Here is a 19,586-nt window from a genome sequence, read left to right on the forward strand (position 1 = left end):
CTGTGTGTTTTGGCTGGCCCAGTTCCCTTGCAGGCTTGGCCACACATCCCATGGCCTTTCTTGGTCACAGTGATCTATTCTCAGCAGGGGGGAGGGGTGCATAGGACCAAGACGGGCCAATCGCAAGCAGCCCTGAGGTTTTTGCTACAAGTGCTCAGCACGGGAACCGTTTCACACTGCAGCTGGTATACAACGGTCACCGGTGTGAGGCAGCCGTGCACCGTCTCCACGCCTCCGTGGGGAGGGTGTGCAACTCAAACCACACAGTCCCGAGCACGGCCAAGACAGGAGTGTGCACAACTTTTGTTACTTCTACCTACGCAGACCCGTGTTTGGCAGCTTCCAATATACCAATGGGCTCCAGACCAGTGTGTGTTTGCAAACCACTTGCCCTGGAGAAGGAGCAACGTGGAGGTGGGGCTAGCGTTCCGGGGCTTATCCCTAACACCATGAAATTTGTGATCCAGCAGGTCTGCAGAACTAAGAGTGTTATAGGTGCCATCAGACACTCAAGGAAGCTGGAGATGAATCCTTATCTCCTGGTTCTACTGAATTTGAACAGACGGCCTATCTGCCAGCAGATTCTGTCCATCCCACCTTCAAAATGTATCTAAATCCAATGGATTCCTACCATCTGCATTGCTACCCTCATCACCTCCTTCTGGACTAGTTCAATCAGTCTCTCAGATGGTCTCTTTGCTTCTGCCCCTGATCCTCTCCAAGCTTTTTGCAACATAGCAGCTAAGTAATCCAGAAGTTAGATCATAACCTCCTTCTGCAGCAAATCCTACTTATCTCAGGGTGAAAGGCAATGTATTCAGAATAACCCACAAGGTTGTACTTGACAGGACTCCCCTCTACCCCATTTCTTCCTGATGCCCTCTCCAACCACTCTCCCCCATGCTCACGTGCTCTAGCCACACTGACCTCTTAGCTATTCCTGAAAAATGCCAGGCACATTCCTGCCTCAGGGCCTTTGCACATGCTGTTTCCGCCACTTGCAACTTGCCCTACATGGAGCCCATTTGAGTGTCTTTGGATATTAGTCCCTTTTAGATCTTAGCTGGATATCCCTTGCCACTTAGGGCTTCTTTAACTACTCTGAACACTCACCATCAATCCCAGAATGCCTCCCCTCTTTCCAGATTTAGTTTTCTCCGTTACACACTCGACACCATCTTACGTATCCTAGATTTTACTTACGGGCTTTGTTTATGGTCTGTCTCCCCCACTAAAAAGTAACCTCCGGGAGAGAAGAATGTCTGGCGTATAACAGGAGCTCAAAATTAATTGCAGGAAAGGCAAGAAGGAAGCAAGGGATGGAAACAGGACGCCTGTTCATCATGGAGGAAGCTTGTTCAAGGCCAGAAGCCTCCTACACTAGTCTGAAAGGTTAAGGTAGCCAGGCCAACCTACCTTGCTCAGTTAAGCTGGCTTGGAGAAGGTAGCTGAAAAATGCACAACTGTTAAGCAGAAGCTGCAAGAAGACTTCCCAGGGGAAGTAGTGAGAACTAGTTCAAGGACAATGATAATACAGGGAGGACTTAAAATCAGCCGTTTTTATATTCCGTGTATTAAATGCCACGGAATATGCTAAAGGTTTCCCTACCACCGGATTTTCAGCAAAAGGCTGTGACAAAAATTTTCAGGTCAAGAAAGGTCATTAGGTAGATACAGCAAAGTGAAACGTGGCCCCTGAGAAGCTGGAAACGCTATGAACCTCATTAACTCATTTCCCATAAACTAGAACTTCACGTGGAAATGGGATTTCAATCTAGCAAACACCAACGCTGGGATCCGAACCCGGATCTGCCGGATTCCCAAGCAAAAGCTCCCGTGGCACTAAATCTCAAGCTCATCCTAAGTGCCCTGATCTCAGAAGAGGCTCCAGCCCAGCAGCTGCTTCCAGATAGAGCGGATCCCCCTGATGGTGACCCCAGCAACACTCCAGCTGCCTCACCTTACTGAATGAGAAGCCATGGGCTCCCCTCCCCGGGCAGCGTGCTTACGGCAGAACCCAGCCCACACTTCCCCTCTGTGGGTGCAGCCTGGCTTACTCACCTCCAATAAACTAGCACAGCAATGAGAAGGATGAGGCACACGAAGGTCAAGGCTGATACCACAATCAGAGGGATGATCCACTCCATCCTCCCTGGAGAAGGACGGCTTATCATTCCAGAGGTGTTCTTTTCTGCTGCAAAGAGAAACCATGGCAGTTAGAGGAGGGGCTGGTGGAGACGGGGAACAGGGAGCCAGAACAAGATACGGAGCTCTGTTCCAGTTTGGGGTGGTTTCCAGAGTACGGAGTTGCCTGCTTCGGCTACCCTAGGATAAGAGGGGTCACCTGTAGCTGGCACTACTTCCTACCAAGTCCCAACCCAAAAGGCGCTTTTTCTGGCACTGCCTGTGGGACGGACTCGCGGGTAGAGGTCAAGATGTTCTGACACAGAGTTGTGTAAAAGACACACATCCAGCCTCACTCCGAGAGCATGGTGACCCACAGCAGCATTTGGATACACCGAAGAAAGGTGCTTCAGTCTGAAGGCAGCATCGCACTTGCCTCTAGAAAGGGACCAGGGCTGGGGGAGGTGGCCAAGAGCCTCTCAGGGTCCAAACTGCCAGGGCCGGAGGGAGGGCCTGAGGGGTTCTACTAAGATAAGCAGCTACAGCAACAATGGTTATATTCGTCACCTGCTCAGCACCCATCACGGCTTCCTCTAGTACCTGTACCCCATTCTGTTTTGCCAAAGCACCTCTCCCTGAAAGATAGAGTCATAGTGGGACAACCAACCAAGCATGGGACTCCCAGTCTCCCAGGCAAGGGGGGCGACTGGGCATGGAACTCCAGGCAGAGCAACAGCTCTCACCCTGGAGTCCCAGCCCACGACTCACAAGACTGAATTATAGAACAATCCAGCAGGAACACCCAGAGGCTACCTGCCCAGCAGTTCCTGCCACCCGGATCCCCCGAGATCCCATTTCTCCAGGTTGTCCTCTTATCCCCATCCTTCTAAAAGTTCAAGGACAAGTGGGGATAGGAAGCCATGCCTCGCTCTGGTCCCAGCACACATCTGCCTCTGAAGAGCAGCCCGTCTAGGGGTTCAAAGGAAAGTCTGAAATGACGTAGGCTTTTCTCTGGTCCACAGATACCTCTTACCCAAGCAGCTCTTTCCGCTGGCTCTTGCAGGCCCTGGAGGATCTTCACAGGTCCCCAGGAGGCTCCGGAAGAAACCTACTCTCCTTTAGACCGCGGGGGAGATGCCTGGAAATCTCCAGGTGGCGCAAATGGAGCTCAGATGCCGCGTGGGGCTGGGAAGAGCAGGGGTGCCCGCAGCCAATCATGGGAGGCAGGTGGCGAGAAAGCAAAGGTTAACTGTGATCGCAGGGAGAAGCCCCTGGAAAAATCTACAGCTGGCTGCAGGCTGACTTGTTCTCAGCAAGGATCCTTCTGCTCTGCAAAAAGTAGGCCAGCGTTCAGCCAGCCCAGAGTGTCCCTCTGCAGGGTGGCTTAAATGCAGGGCTCATCAGGCTGGGTTTCCAAGTCATAGAAGGTGGGCTGCCTAGGAAAGAAGGAATTGGCCCTGGGACCAGATTTATAAAGAGACAAGTCTCCTGAGTAATGAAGACGCGTGTTAGCGAGCTTTTCACTGGCGTCCCCTGGGTTACTTTGATCCCCTCTTTTGTTTCCCGCACGGGCCTGTCAAGACGCAGGGCCAGCCTGATGCCAGCTCACAGGTAAGAAGACAGAGGCAGGCAGGTGAGGCGCACTCTGATGAAAAACCGTAACATGGCACTTCAAGGTTTGTAAAGTATCTTCCTCACTGTGCCAGCCCATTTCTCTTGACCCCTCCCTCCACAATTTCTCGTTAGATAGCTATTTGCCAAGTCCCTAGTGCGTGCCAGACATGGTCCTAGGGGATTGAGACACAGCAGGGTGTCAGATGAAAACAGCCCAGCACCGTGGGGCAGGCATCACTTAAAGGGGGAGAAGCAGACATAAGAACATGTAATTAGGATAAAATGGATGTGATGCTAAGGAGAGCCCAGGGGGTCTGAACAGGGGAGGAGCTGTCCTGTCCTTGGGATTCTGGAGGGGGCTCCTTGACATGGACACCTGAAGGGTGAAGGGGAGTTAGCCAGGCTGAGCGCAGGGGGAGAAGTGTGTTCTGGACCGAGAGCATGAGAACGGGGGGTACCACGATAGAGAGGCAGAGGCCACATCAGCCAGGCCCTATACGCTGAATTAGGAACAGGTTCTAGTCCCAAGAGGATTGGAAGCAGGGTTGTGAGCTGAGGCTTACAAAGATCCTATGTGCCACCCCTCCCTTGACATAAAGCTTTAATAGCAAAGCTCTGGTGAGGCTGAAAGAACCAGTCACAAATGAGAAGAATTTTGCTGGGCTCCAGCAGGGGGCAGCCCAGCCAGGCAATTATCTGGCTGATGGCCGGGAGTATCTTAAAAACCGGCAGGTCCTGTTCATGGAAAACGTGGCGGGAGGGTTGCATTACAGGCCACGTGTCCAAGTGAATTCAGTATCCTCCCTGGGAGGCCTGTGCAAACCGGGTGAAGGTGAACTCCCAATATCTTATTTCTCTCTGTGCCTCTTGACAAAAAAGTACCCTTTGCCTGGGCTACTACAAGGTAGGCAGGCAGGGGAGGAGGCCAAATGCTAACACCAGGTCCTGTTCATCCTGAGACACTGAAAAGGATGCTGGGCCGAAACAGCCCCTCACACCCGTCTGTCACTGCGACACCCATTCCAGTTCCAACAGTCACTGGAAACACCAGCTCTGGGGCATCTCTGCCAACCTAAAACCAGTAAACAATGGCCACCCCAGAATTTCTCAGCCTTCTAAGTCCTGGTCTAGCTGTGAGGGTCAATGGCATATTCCGTTGCCCCAGAAATCTCATGTGTTGGTGGTTGTGTCTGTCCCTCCCTCATCCCCCACAAAGTGAGAGGGCAAGTTTGCATCATGTTGTTGGGGAGCCTCAAATCTCAGAAAAGTCTTGCCAGAGGAGAGAATGGAGGTCTGCAGAGTAGGGGTCTTGAAGTCACAGCCGGCCTGGGCCCGGGCGAGGCTCAATCTCCGCTTTCATGACTGAGTCATTCCTCTGACATCTCATAGTGCTTGCATGAGAATTTTGTTTGAGGGGGTGGGGAAGTGACCCTCATCCGCAACACCTTGCCGGGTGAGAGACCTCTAAGAAAATGCTGTCCTGACAGCAGCTGGATTTGTCCAGGTCTCTCCCCTAAAGGCCAGGCAAAAATACAAGTGCTGCTGGACTGCCATGAGAGGCATGATAAAGTTGACCTGATTGTCCTATTTACAGGATTGCTTTGTCCTCGTGGTACCAGGAGCCTGGAGTTTCATCCCATGTGCACACAACCATGTCAAACCGTGTGCCCTGTCCTCAGGAATTCCTCACTGCTCTCAGGGACACCATGGCCTTCCTGCCCACCCATGACCTCCTGCCACTCCCCACCACTGTGCTCCAGGAGCACCCATCCAACCAGGGACCATGCTGGGCCACAGTCCCACCTTTCCACCTTTGGCCCTGCCTTGCCTTTCCACTGCCAGGAATGCCGTTCCCGCTCTGCCCCCAGAAGCTCCCATTGCTCCCTAAATCTGGGTTCAGATACTACCTTCTCCATGAGGCCTCCCCAGGCCCTCAGTCTGTGCTATCTCTGGAAGGCAGAACAGAGTTTCAGATCACAGGTTCAAATCCTGGCTCTGCTACTTTCTATGTGACCTTTTTTTTTTTTTTTTTAATTTCAGAGAGAGAAAGAATGCACACGTGAGTGGAGGAGGAGCAGAGGGATTGAGAGAGAGAGAGAGAGAGAGAGAGAGAGAGAATTCCAAGCACAGGTCTCGATCCCACACCCTGGGATCACCACCTGAGCCTACATCAAGAGTCAGATGCTCAACTGACGAAGCCACCCAGGCGCCACTATGTGACTTCTAACCAATAACCTGAATCATTTCGGGACTGGAGTTCTTCATCTATAAAAAGGGCTAAAATAACCCTGCTTCACGGGGCGGGGTGCAACATTCATTGGGAAGATACACACAGAACGCCTAGGAGTGTGCCTGGCATTGAGCAATGCTGTGCACCTACCCTCGTTCTCACCAACACCTTCATCATGCACTTCTCTTACTGCACACGCCACACTCCGTTATAACTGCTCTTCTCATTACTAGAAGGTCCCCGAAGGGAGGGCTGACTGCCATCTGTACGTGGAAGAACAGCAGTGAAGCTGTCTCCTACCAGCTGTGCAACTCTGGGCACATGACTTAACCTCTCTGTGCATCAGTTTCCTCATCTGTGAACGGAGAGAATATTGCTTACTATGCTGCGGAGCGTGAGGATTATGTGAACTAGTGCATATAGAACACTTAGAAGGCTGCCTGGCAGCCATCAGCACCTCGTTGATGTTATCAGAGGGATTATCGTCATCACCGTCCCTATCCTCTCCCTCGTCAACACCCCAGCAGCACCACGCGGATGCTGAGGGCTCCCTGGGTGTCTGCAGAATGTGATCCCCACGTCATATCTGAAAGCCTAAGTGGCAATCACACAGGAGGCTGCCTGTGAGAAGGCACAACCTCAAAGTTTGCCCTGAGATACGACCGCACCACACTTCTTGCTGCCCTTTGGGAGAAACGCCTGTCCCAATGCCTGACTCAACCCGTGGCCCTCGGAGGACAAAGTCTAACAACACAGTAAACTACCAGAAACTACCAGGCACATATAACATGCTGCCTGGGCTGGATATACACTCTCTTGCTCCCAAGACTTCTTCAGTCCCCTGACAATCTTCCCCACGCTACAGCCCCCAGAGACTGGAACATACTATGAAATTTCAGCACAACCAACAAACATCCTGCATTTCAGAGTCAGGCAGACCTGATTACAAATTCTGGCTCAAGGCCTTTCTAGCTGTGTGACTTTGGATAAGTGACTGCCTGTCTTTGAGCCTCGGGTCCCTCCCCTATCAAAAGGAGACATGATAATGCTCATTCACCTCTCAGAGGACTTCTAAGGATTAAATGAGATAAACCAATGTGAAGCAGATGATGCAAATTATGGCTAGCTAATTGATAGAGCCAGATGCAAGATGAAATGGGGGGGGGGGTCCTGATTGAAAGTTATTAAGGAGTTTCAAGATGGGGGTGGGGGAGGGTGAGGGCAAGTACAGGGCCTTCTGAGCACAGGGCTCCGTGTGCCTGCCCAGGTCCCATGCTCCTGAAGCGGGCCTGACCAGTCACAGAGGAGACATCCTCCAGGGAACAGTCGTTCTTCTCTTCCTTTCTATGAAACCCAGCACCAGTGCTGCCGATGGGGTAAAATCAGACCCTCCTGGTGGCTGGGAGCGGCTCACCTTCCTTCAATGCTGCAACTCGTGGCCCAGCTGCCTACTGAAATGGCCGAGCCGAACTTGGCTGCCCCAATCCTGGAGAGCGTGCCCCCTCCCCGATGCTCAAATCCTGACGCCAGAAGGAGTCCAGCCCCTTTGGGCTGGTGGAGCTTCTTTCTGCTCTCCGATTTATCCACATGGGCCGGTGTTCCCAGCAGAACCGGCCTTCGATCCCTGCCCTCCACGGGTTGTGTGAACCCGCAGCCCATCCGTGGGCCTGGCTCGGCACCCCTCCCCCACTGATTATTATTGGACTGAGTTTGCTGCCAACATTGAATAAGTGATTCGGTTCGCATGAAAAAAAAAAAAAAATCAACAATGGAAGCTCTTACCAGAAGTGTTTAAGGTTGGCAGCACAGGCCTGAATCCCCACACAGCAAACGTCAGCTGGAAGTGAGCAGAACACTCTTTTTCCAGACAGGGCATGTGTCACGAGTTTGCCACAGTCCTCACTGCTCCCTCATGTCACACACCAGACCTGCCGCCCTCACCCCTGCCCCTGCTGCCAGCTCACTCTAGCCAGCCTAATTTCAGGCTGCAGGGGGGCACTGTGACCCGAGGAAGAGCAGAACAACACGGACTCGGGTAATTTTAAAGGGTCTCATCATCAAACGCAAGAATTATGGTGTAAGAAACTCCTGACCAGGATTCGGCAATCACGAACCTGGCTCAAGGGAAGAAGCTGTTTCTGTACAAGGCCCCTTTCCCAATTCAAGATTTATTTCCGAAGACATTTTATTTTTCAACCCATTTGAAACTGACCAGGCTTTGGCTACAACTGTACAATGGTGCCCGTACCCCTCCCCCCCTACCCCCCATGAACTTGGACCTTTCCCATCCTCTTTCCAGAGCCGCATCTTGCTGGCGCGTGTGTACCAGGAAGAAATGGGACAGGGGTCACAACTTACACCCACCTGTCCCTGCAGCACCATGGCTGTGACGTGCAGATAAAGGGCTGCCAGGAAGGTAAGAAGACGGAGGCCAGGAGACGGAGCCTGCTTCTGAAATGCCTTCCAGATAAAACTTAGAGCAAGATGCAAACTAACCCTCTCTGAGCATTCACAGGAGCGAGGCAAGGATTAATGACCTCCCCGTATCCCTCCCTCCCCTCAGGTTTTATTTCAGCATCCAGGAGAATCTGAGTAAAGTGCCTCCATTCTGCTTTTTAAAAAAATTAAAAAAAAAAAAAAAGAAAAGAAAAACAGTTTTCAGTGGCATATGTCATCACTGAATTAATGCTGTTTGCCTTTTACTGGCTTGGCTCCCATCCCAGTAGAAGCAAATAAAAACGGAGTACAATGTACTATAAATGCTACAGGCAGTGATACATCAGACGGACCCATGTGAAGCGCTTCCTACCCCACGGTTAGCGCTCACCCTCTGCAGCAGGACAAAACCCCTACGCTGTCAAGATGACAATGAGCTTGGATCCAAGGACCGCCATCAGGAGTACGGGAAAGTGGGACTCTTTCACCATTTAGGAAAGGTCAAGAGAAGGACAAACAGCACACTCATAATTCAGCCTGGTTCAACTGTGGGCGACTTGACTACGTTTGCTCTGGGTAACACCACTCATTAAAAACCACCCACATTTGTGAATTCAGATGCTTAAGAAAAAATCTATGATAAAAAAAACAAAACATAAAATTTACCATCTTAACCATTTCTAAGAGTACAGTTGAGCAATGTCAAGTACATTCGCACTGTTGTGCAACCAACCTCCGGAATCTGTTTTTCATCAGCAAAATGGAAACTCAATACCCATTAAACAACAACTTCCCCCCCCCCCCCCATTCCCCAGCCTTTGGTGTCTGTCTTTCCTTCTCCGTCTCTATGGCTTTGACTGACTGTAGGCACTTCGCGCAAGTGAGATCATATATTTGTCTTTTTGTGCCTGGCTTATTTCACTTAGCATAACGTCCTCAAGGCTCACGTACATTGTGACAAGAATCAGAATGCCCTTCCTTGTTGAGGTTGAATAACATTCCATTGTATGTAGATACCACATTTTATTCATCCATTCATTTGTTTGGGTAACAACCCAAATGGGCATCCCTTGGCTACTGCGAAAATGCTGCAATGAACAGGAACGTATAAATATCTCTTTGAGACCCTGCTTTCAATTCTTTTGGGTATATACCCGGCAGTGGGTTCGCTGGATCATATGGTAAGTTCTATTTGTAATTCTTTTAGGAACCACCATATTGTTTTCTTTTTTTTTTTTTTAATTTTTTTTTAACGTTTTATTTATTTTTGAGACAGGGAGAGACAGAAAATGAACGGGGGAGGGTCAGAGAGAGGGAGACACAGAATCTGAAACAGGCTCCAGGCTCTGAGCTGTCAGCACAGAGCCCGACGCGGGGCTCGAACTCACGGACTGCGAGATCATGACCTGAGCCGAAGTCGGCCACCCAACCGACTGAGCCACCCAGGCGCCCCACCACCATATTGTTTTCTACAGCGGCTGTCCCATTTTACATTCCCACCAACAGTGCACAAGCATTCCAAATTCTCTATGTTTTCGCCAACATTTTGTTATTTTCTGTTTTGGTTTTTTTTTTGATAGTAGCCAAGCAGATGTGAAGTGAAAAGGTGGCTGGTTTTTTACGGGGTTACAAAATTTGTCTTTATTCTTCTTGAGCCCTGACATCATCTACACCATGGCTGCAAAGATATGACTGTCAGTTACAAACACACATATTCTCCTGCAAGGGGCCCTGGCTCTGTGTTCCTATTACCATGCTTGAGCTAGATTAGCGCATCATGTATTTCCATTTATATTACCACCCGGAGTTCTTGTGAATAAGCACTCCTTACCCCCTCACAGAGAGCTCCCTTCATCATAAACAATCAAACAATAGTCTGTCATGTCTATTTCAATCAGGTGTTGGAAAATTGAGGGTGTTTGATAAATCCCAGTTTAATTCTAAGCCCTATGAACAGGCTGGTCCTGATCTACCAAACCATCGCCATAGACGCTTTGTTGCCAACATCACGTGCCTCTGCTGTCAGCTGGGACACAGGCCGTACACCCTACCTTGTCAAAGACACCACCCCCTACAACCCGAATTCCTGACTCCAGTCTCTTTGGAAACCCACCCATTCTGGTTTCCCACACCAAGAGATACATAATCTGTCCTAGTTCAAAGATCCCTCAGTGGGGAACGCCAACGTCCAAGGGCCCAGACACTTTGTGGGAGGCGACGAAACCACAGCAGCACTGAGTAAACCCCTTGAAGCCACTCCAAGCTAATTTCCTGGGACACTCCTAGGAAGGTGATAGCCAAGAACAGGGGTGATCAAGATGATCTAGAAAACACCTCCGAAGAAAGAAGCCTGACCAAGAAAGCTAGCCCTGGCTGCAGATTGCTTTGGAGAGTCCATACAAGAGTCCATACAAGTGCCGCCGTTATTTATTTATTTATTTTCTTAATATAGTTGTGTCACATCCTCTCCTCCCTCGACCTCCATATACTACGGCTGGGTATCACACACATGATTTCTGCCCTATCTTCACGAGCCCTTCCTAGTACTTATTTTTGTCCTTAATTATTTCTTTCCTCAAGTATACTTTGAAAAGGAAACTTTGTATTAAGAGGATAAATCAGTTTCTCAACCCCAGCACTGTTGAACATTTGGGACCAGGTAGTTCTCTGTGGTGAGGGGAGAGTCTGTGTTAGTGTAGGATGTTCAACAGCATCCCTGTCTTCTGCCCAACTAGATGTCAGGAGCAGCCCCCTCCCTAGGTGTGACAACCAGAAATGTTTCCAGATATGGCCAAATGCTTTCGGGAAGAAGAGGGGGACAAATCCTCAATGGTTGAGAACCTCTGCCATCAACAGAAAACTAGTATTTTTTTCTAAAGCACACATTCAAATATTCACTTAGTAATCAAAATTTCATCTGAAATCATCTTGTGTTGCCCACTCGGGATAATTCCAAAGCCAGAAGGAAGGGAGCACAGCTTGAGGTGGGTTCCCCTGGATCTGGGAGTCAGGGCCTGTGTCCGAGTTCCATCTCATCACGTGCTGTGTTGCCTGGGCACGTTCCTTAGGCTTCTGAGCCTCGGTTTCCTCACTGGCCAAAGGTGGTAAGGACAGCACGGTCGCCCAGGTGCTACAGGACTACAAACACACAGCTTGGCTTTTAGCAACAGGCAACACCAGCACAGAACAAACATGAACTGGTGATGTTACTGTTTCTCTAATCAAAGGTTTTCACGGGGGGTTCCTTAGAGCTTGAGAGTTCCAAAGGGGGTTCCTTGGGGTTTGCCCAAAGGAGAGGAGGGGTGGCTGGAACTTGGCACCCTTCACTCTGGCTCAAAGCAGAGAACCAGCCCAACGAACGGACCCTGACCTTTCTGAGCTCATGGTCTGGACAAAAGGCCTCCACGGGCCAGCTCTGGCCTGGAGACTGTGGAATGCTGACCCCTGAACCGGACCACCCTTTTAGCGCCTGGCTCAGGGCTGAAGCAGAGGAGGCAGCGGTGAGCTTTCAGTGATTGAGTGTTGGCACACTGGGGTTCTGAGCAGGAACAGTCTGAAAAAGGACTTTCCCTGATTCAAGGAAAGGAAAATGGAAAACCCTAGCACTAACCCATCACTTCATCCACCATGCCCACCCTGAAATGCTCCTGCTAGGGCACACGGTACTGCACACATTTCACGCATCAAATGGTTACTGGGGGTGCCTCCACCGCAACCTGGCTGCGGCTCCCGAGAGAGGCGCCATGTTGGATTTCCATGCAGCACGCAACCCACCAAGGGCTTTCACACCCACAGAGGTCAGCAAACAGAGTGGCTGCACTGAGGCTTCTAATCCTTTGGGTGGGCCTCCAGGGCAGCGGTAACTATAGCAATCAACTCTGTAAGTAGAGGCCAAGTACCCGTTCCCACCTACCCGGCCCAGGCATGGGTTTCATTTGGCCTCAGTGAAAACAAAAACAAGAAAGGAAGAAAAACGTGAAGATGTTTTAAAAACTGGAACTCACGTAAAACCTGGGAGATTCTGCACAAAGACTGGGAGTTTTGGCTCATGAGGCACCCTCAGTGGCTACCACCAGCGGGAACTGAGTGAGGCGGCCTTCTTTAGAAAGGACACGTGCTCTCGATTTGCTGTGGTCCTTACTGCTCCCTAATGTCCACCACCTGGTCCTCTCCTCTCATTGATGACACCTGTCTGACTTCCACAGTTGTCTGACTTTGCCACTTCTTCCACAGAAGGACTCCCCTCTTCTCCTTCCTTGTGAATCAGCTGTAGCAGTCACAGGACTTAAAAAGAGGTTACTGGACATCAGAGGAATTGTAAAAAAGGCTTTTGGGGATGTTGGTCAAAATATAACATAGTCTGTAACTTTAAACATTAGTGCTTATGTCCAAGAGACTAAATACTGATTAAAGTACTTGCTTTTACTTTACTATGAAGAAAATATGAGACCAATTTAAACAAATGTACATGCAAAGTCTTTGAAATAAGTCAGAATTAACATGAAGATGATGGTGACTTTATCTAAAGAGCAAATGCCTTGGGGATGCCTAAGTGGCTCAGTCAGTTAAGCATCCTACTCTTGATTTCTGCTCAGGTCGTGATCCCAGGGTTGGTGAGTTCGAGCCCCTCATCCAGCTCTGCACGGACAGCGCACGGCCTGCTTAGGATGCCCTCTCTCTCTCTCCCTCCCTCCCCCTGCAAGCTCTCTCTCTCTCTTTCAAAATAAATAAGTAAACAGTAAAAAAAAAAAAAAAAAGGTAAAGAGTAAATGCCACACTGGAGGAGGCAGACAGGGAAAGGCTGGGACGCCTAGAAGCGAAGGAAGGTCTTGGGGATGATCACAGGCTGATGTGGGGTCATGGGTTTTACCCTCAAATCACTCAAAGCCTTCATTAACCAACAAGCACACATATATTTCTTCTTTTTAAATTTTTTTTAATGTTTTATTTATTTTTGAGAGAGACGGGGACAGAGAATTCCCCGTAGGCTCTGCACTGACAGCACAGAGCCCGATGTGGGGCTCAAACTCAGGAACCTGAGTTCTGTCCAGTTCCTAAAAACTCTCCTAGTTTGTAAACAAATATCCTTTTAAAAATTTTTTCATGTTTATTTATTTTTGAGGGGGGGAGGGGCAGAGAGAGAGGGAGACACGGAATCCAAAATAGGCTCCAGGTTCTGAGCTGTCAGCACAGAGCCCGACGCAGGGCTTGAACCCACAAGCCGTGAGATCATGACCTGAGCCAAAGTCGGACACTCAACCAACTGAGCCACCCAGGTGCCCCTCACATATTTCTTCTTACACCAGGGGTCGGCAAATGCTGCCTCGCATATCAACCCAGGTTCGTTGGGTCTGTTTTTGTAAACGGTTTTGTTGGAACTCAACCACATCTGCTCACTTACATATTGTCTTTGGCTACTTTTGTGCTACCTGGCCGGGTTGAGAAGTTTCGATGGAGACCTGTGGCCCGCAAGGCTTTGAGACATGAACCTTCCCGCTGAAGGGAACTGGTGAGGGAGTCACTGGTTTTACCGGTTTGGGGGCAGAGGCAGAGATCCTGGAGGCCAGTTTGAATGCCAGCTAATTGGGGACCGAGGTCTTGGCCTGCTCCTTAATGTCCAGGGATGATTACAAAAGAAAGACCTGCACGGAGCCTCCTCAGAGTCACCATTGTGATTTTGTGGCCTTTGAATTATAGACAGCTCCTCTCCTTCCTTATGACTGACAGCAAGAGTGACTTCATTTATCTGTACCTCTGTCTGCACCGAGAGCTCCTGTTATCCCCACCTTCCAGATGAGAACACTGAGCAAAGACCGCCTGAGGAGCCAGAGTGAATACGGGGCAGACACTACTAGGGTGACGAGCCTCCAAAAGCCACTCTGCCATTGCACACGTGGACACTGATGGCGGAAGCTGGGGACCCACACACGCCAGCCCTGGGGCTGGAAACACAGTGCTCACCATCTGTTTCTCGTCCCTTTAGCTGGAATCTGACTCAGTTCCACTCACCTGGAACGTGCCCCAGGTCCCCACTGCTCTCCAGTCTTCTGAGCTGTAAACACTCCCAACCTAAGCTCTCAACAGTCACCTTGATCAGAAGGTGGGCAAAGACATGTTCAAGAGGAGCACACTGTGAATACTACTTTGTTGGAGCCTTTAGTCCACAGGCGGAGCTAGCTGCTCAAGTTTGAAAATCCGTTTTCAACAAGGTCCACCACTGGTCTTTGGAGAAACCCCATTGGTCCAAGCCACCCCTGCCATCACCTCCTAACCGGGCTTCTAGTGTCCGCTCTCACCTTCCCTGTGCAATCTCCACAGACAGGCCAGAGTGGTCTTTCCGAAAGGTTAATCAGATGAGGGGATCTCCGCTGAAATCCATCACTGGTTTTCCATTTCAGTTAGAATCAAATCCTCAGCATGGACGATGAGCCCCCCTCCTGGCCTGAGCTCTGCCCATCTGTGAACTCACCCGTCTTCCTTCCTCCCAACTCTCACCACTGGCCTTCGGATAGCTCTTAAACTGCTCTAAATGAATCCCCACGTTGGGTCTCTAGACCAGCTATCCCTGCAGCCTAGAACGCTCTCTGATGGATCTCTGCATGGCTACCTCCTCACCGCTTGGGTCTCTCCACTAATGTCATTCCTTGACCACTCGATGCTGTACTGCCCCCCCCCCCCACCCGCCTCAACTCTGGCACTATTTGAAGTTATGCATTTCTTCCTTGCAATATTCTCAAGCTTCTCCACTAAAACATAAACCCCTGGAGAACAGAAGCCCGCCTTGATCTGTGTTCTATTCCCAATGCTTCGTGCAGTGCCCAGAACACAGCGGGTACTCCATAAATATTTCTTTAATATCTTCAAATGCAAGAAATTCTGTTTCACAGCCATTCCTAGAGGGAATGTCATGATTCATGTAGGAATGGCTTCAAACGGCTTTATAAGTGGCCCAGTATTTCCTTCACTCAACTCCACGGAAGGCTACTCTGTACCCTTCCCTAAAATCAAGACAAACTGAGCAACACCCATAGGAAACCCAAACTTCAAAAAACGAGTCCATACCAGCTTTAAGGAGGAACGTAATTCAAAACATGAAAATTTATTCTAAGTTGTATCTTAACATACGAGATCTCAGCTTTAGATGAATTTTAATGTTTACAAGTGCAAAAGCAAATAAATATTTACCAGTTGCTTTTTTTTTTTGCACTCTTATAACTCCACAACAGCTTAGATGCAAAAAAAATTGTTGCTAAACATCTTGTAGTCTGGCAAAAAGAAGAATTTCTTATTAAGAAAACCCCTCACAACAATAACAACCCCTCATGCTCACGGCTGCCTCGCGGAGACGAACAGGATGGTTCGTTAGGATCTGAGCGTTGGATAGAGCAGCACATCTCACTGGTCAGGATGACAGGGAGCGTTGCCTCACGGTGGAGGCCACGCCAACCATGCTCTGCTCTCACCATCCATGAGCTGGGTGATGCATGCAGCAAACAGGGCTCTGGGACAGAGAGCCCTAATCTCCGGGCTCGGACGGTGAGCTATTAGCAGCCTGCTGCACGCTGGAGGGTCTCAGGCTTTTGGTTTCGACGTGAATGTCACTTCCCCAGCTGGGCCTATCTTGGTTGAGAGAGGTCCCTGACCTCCTCATGATTCTTTTCAACGGCACCCTGTTTATTCCCTCTATGACCGTTTCACAGATTCCAATTTCAGTTGGCAGTTTCCTGGCTAGCTAGCGGACCTGCTTGCTTGCTGTGTTGACACCCTGCTTCCTCGCTTCTCCGTGGGCGCTCTAGCTGAGTGCCATTGTCGCTGAGTCCTTTATACAGTGAGCCTCAAGAGGCAGAGGCTGTGCTTACCTCGGTTCGCACCCACCCAGGGCCTGGCACCAAACAGTCAGTCCATAAACACAGGTGCTAAGTGAATACAGAATGAAATCTTGGGGCGCATGGGTGGCTCAGTCGGTTGAGCGTCCGACTTCGGCTCAGGTCATGATCTCGCAGTTCGTGAGTTCAAGCCCCGCGTCGGGCTCCATGCTGACAGCTCAGAGCCTGGAGCCTGTTTCAGATTCTGTGTCTCCCTCTCTCTCTCTGACCCTCCCCCGTTCATGCTCTGTCTCAAAAATAAATAAACGTTAAAAAAAAATTTTTTTTTTAAAAAAGAATGAAATTTTGGGGCGCCTGGGTGGCTCAGTTGGTTACGTGTCTGACTTCAGCTCAGGTCATGATCTCACGGCCTGTGAGTTCAAGCCCCGCATTGGGCTCTGTGCTGTGCTAGCTCAGAGCCTGGAACCTGCTTCCAGTTCTGTGTCTCCTTCTCTCTCTCTCCCTCTCCCATTTGTACTCTGTCTGTCTCTCTCTCTCGCAAAAATAAACATTAAAAAAAAATAAAATAATGAAATCTTAAAGAGGGGCTCCTGGGAGGCTCAGTTGGTTAAGCATCCGACTCCTGATTTCGGCTCAGGTCATGATCTTGTGGTTCATGGGTCTGAGCGTCACAAGGGACTCCACTCTAATAGTGCAGAGTCTGCTTGGGGGATTCTCTCTCCCTCTCCTTCTGCCCCTTCCCCACTCATGCTCTCTCCCTCTCTCAAAATTAATTAAGAAAAGCAAAAGAGTGAAATCTTAATGAATAAACTTCTTAAGATCAATGTCTTTTTTAATTCATTTACTTCACCGCGTCCAAGTCCTTGGAGGTACTCTGAGGTAAGTGGATTTTACCAGCAAACAAACATCAAGGCAAGACTTCCTCGAGCAACAATAAGAGGGAAAGTCTTCTTATTAGAACAAACCAGAGAGCAGCAAGAGAGACAGACAGATACAGGCACACACACGTCTCTTACGCCAGGGACACATACACTTCCAGGAATATGAAGTTCCCTATCCCAGTTTTTCTTAAAGGGGGAGACTGCTCACGGCAGCATGGAGCCTCACAGGAGGACCGGGCCGCTTACCTGGATTGACAGTGATAAATTTGCTATCCTCGGAAAATCTGTCCCCTCGGGACACGGGCTTTTTCGATGGCATCTGGGACCTCCTGGGATCACTCCCTTCAAAACGCTCCTCTGTGACTGTGGCGGGCACTTGGGTGGAGGTGACCGAGCCGGGGTCCAGGCCCGGGAGGGCATCCCTCCCATCATCGGGCCGGGCTGTAGGGACAGCAGTGCGGTCTTGCCCGTGCCCAGGCAGAGTCTGACGCCCACCGGCCTCTGCAGTCCTGTTGGGAGACGAGGGGGTGGGGGTGGGCTCGTCCTGGCTCCGCTCCTGGGTGGCGTGGGTCACCCCGCTCTTTTTCTTCTCGGAGTCCTTCTCCCCCTCCTCCTCATGCTCCCGCTCTCCGTCCTCACTCTCGCTCTCCTCATCCTTTTCCCCTTCCTCCGCGCCCTCGCTGTCCCTGGTGGGCGCCGAGTCGCCGTCAGGGCCCGGGGAGGCCAAGGCCTCTGTGGTGGCTAGGACGGGCCTGCTGGCCTGCTTGCTGGCAGAGGCAGCCGTGGGCAGGCGCGTGGGCCACACGGTGCTGGGGAAGGACGGGATGCCACCACCGCTGAACCCCAGGCCCGCCAGGAGCGTGCTGGTGACCACCGAGGCCACGGTAGCCTGGCTGCCGCTGGAGGAGGGGCCCATCCCGGTCGCCATGGAGACAAATGAGAAGGGGATGCCGGATGACGTCCAGGTAGAAGACCCCGAGCTGATGGGGGCCATGTCGGCCGAAGAGGCAGGAGACGCTGTGGGCTTCAAAGGGTCACCCGGGGAGGTCAGGGGAAGGGACAGAAGAGAAAGCAGAGCCATGTCAGTCATCAGGATTGGGAAAAAGGCCCTGCTTATGACCCTCAGTAGGTTTTTGTGGTACCAAGGCTGACATGAGGTGGTCCGTGGTCACGTGACCACCTCCGGTCTCAACAGTTTTACAATCACTTTGAGCGCATTAAAAAATTCAACTAGCGTATCAAACCAACTCTTCACCACTTTTGCTTAGGAAGAAGCTCAGTGAGTGGCAAAAAAAAAAAAAAAAAGAAAAGAAAAAAAGAAAAAAAGAAAAGTAAGTACCATTAAAGTTGGTATAAAGACCAATATCTGCTACGTAATAAATTAGCAACATCAGATGGTCACATGATCCTGGGCTGACCCTGCAAGAGGCAGGAGTCCCTGCTCTTTCATATGTATCACTGGCTCTCATGGAGAACACACAGCAACCAGGTCTAGAAAAGCCCTCCAGGGTCTGGTTCCTCCGTCTCAAAGTGAGGAAGCAGATGGACAGAAAGGGCATGTGGCTGTCCACGTCCCCAGCGGCAGGAGGCACACTCAACCCTGCACGCTCTGGGAAGTGGCTTACAGCCCTGCGTCTTCCTCGTGGGTCCCGTATAGCCGCTGCCGCTTCCGGAGTCTCTGGGTCTATCCATGGGGAACTCTACCCCCAGGTACATGAGGCACACAGGATCATCACCCCATTTTCCAGGTCAGGAGACCAAGGCACAGAGATGTTAAGGGCTAGAGGCAGGGCCACCTGTGTTCAAGCCTCAATTCATTCTTCCGACCATCCTAAACTGGGGCTTCTGTGTGAGAAGCAGATAACAGTATCTTGGAAAAACAAGAAATGTTGCTCTAAGTTACCTGTTTTAGTTCTTATAACCTGGTATAAGCATCCAGAATGCCATCCCCTCACTCATATAGTTCAAAACAATACAGCCAGAGCCACTTTGGTTCTTTAACGTTATCACCATATTTCACTTGGGAAACTTTGTAGTCTAAGGAAGGCCAATGTTAGCACATGTTCGTTTCTAATGCTAAATGCCACATAAGACAAAGCATCCAGGACATAGAGGTCGGATCGTCTGGGCTTGAGTTGACAACCTCTTGTCTGGGTGATGCTGAGCACATTGTTTTAACTCACTAAGCCTCAGTTTCCTCTGTAAAATGGAAACAGTAGTAACACTAGTCTTACGGGATGCTGCAAGCAGTAAATGAAATAATAAAATCATCTAAAACCCAGGGAATGCTAGTAAATTTTAGACTATTGCTGTTATTACCAACACTGTGATTGATATTATGATTGTTAGTTACACTAGGAATGGGAAAGCTTAGATATTAATTGAGGCTCCAGAAACTTGCAAATCCACGTAACTCTGGGGGAAATGACAACCTCTGAATTGTAGCATATGTTCAACGAAGGGCTTGCAACAGAC

General features: G+C 50.1%; 1 protein-coding gene across 4 annotated transcripts in view; it reads right to left on the reverse strand.

Annotated features, from left to right (window-relative positions):
* PTPRG (protein tyrosine phosphatase receptor type G) overlaps window positions 1–19,586 on the reverse strand; it is a 718,534-nt gene that overhangs the window by 83,154 nt on the left and 615,794 nt on the right. For 3 of the 4 annotated variants that reach the window (XM_058726333.1, XM_058726330.1, XM_058726332.1), the window contains 2 exons: window positions 17,358–18,135; window positions 2,062–2,194 (listed from right to left, as the gene is read on the reverse strand). In XM_058726333.1, coding sequence (XP_058582316.1) covers window positions 2,062–2,194; window positions 17,358–18,135 — 911 coding nt within the window. The remainder of the gene's footprint in view (window positions 1–2,061; window positions 2,195–17,357; window positions 18,136–19,586) is intronic. The other variant, XM_058726331.1, reaches the window with a different exon arrangement.

The sequence above is a fragment of the Neofelis nebulosa genome, chromosome 4 (genome assembly GCF_028018385.1).
Source record: "Neofelis nebulosa isolate mNeoNeb1 chromosome 4, mNeoNeb1.pri, whole genome shotgun sequence".
NCBI classification, from domain to species: Eukaryota; Metazoa; Chordata; class Mammalia; order Carnivora; family Felidae; genus Neofelis; species Neofelis nebulosa.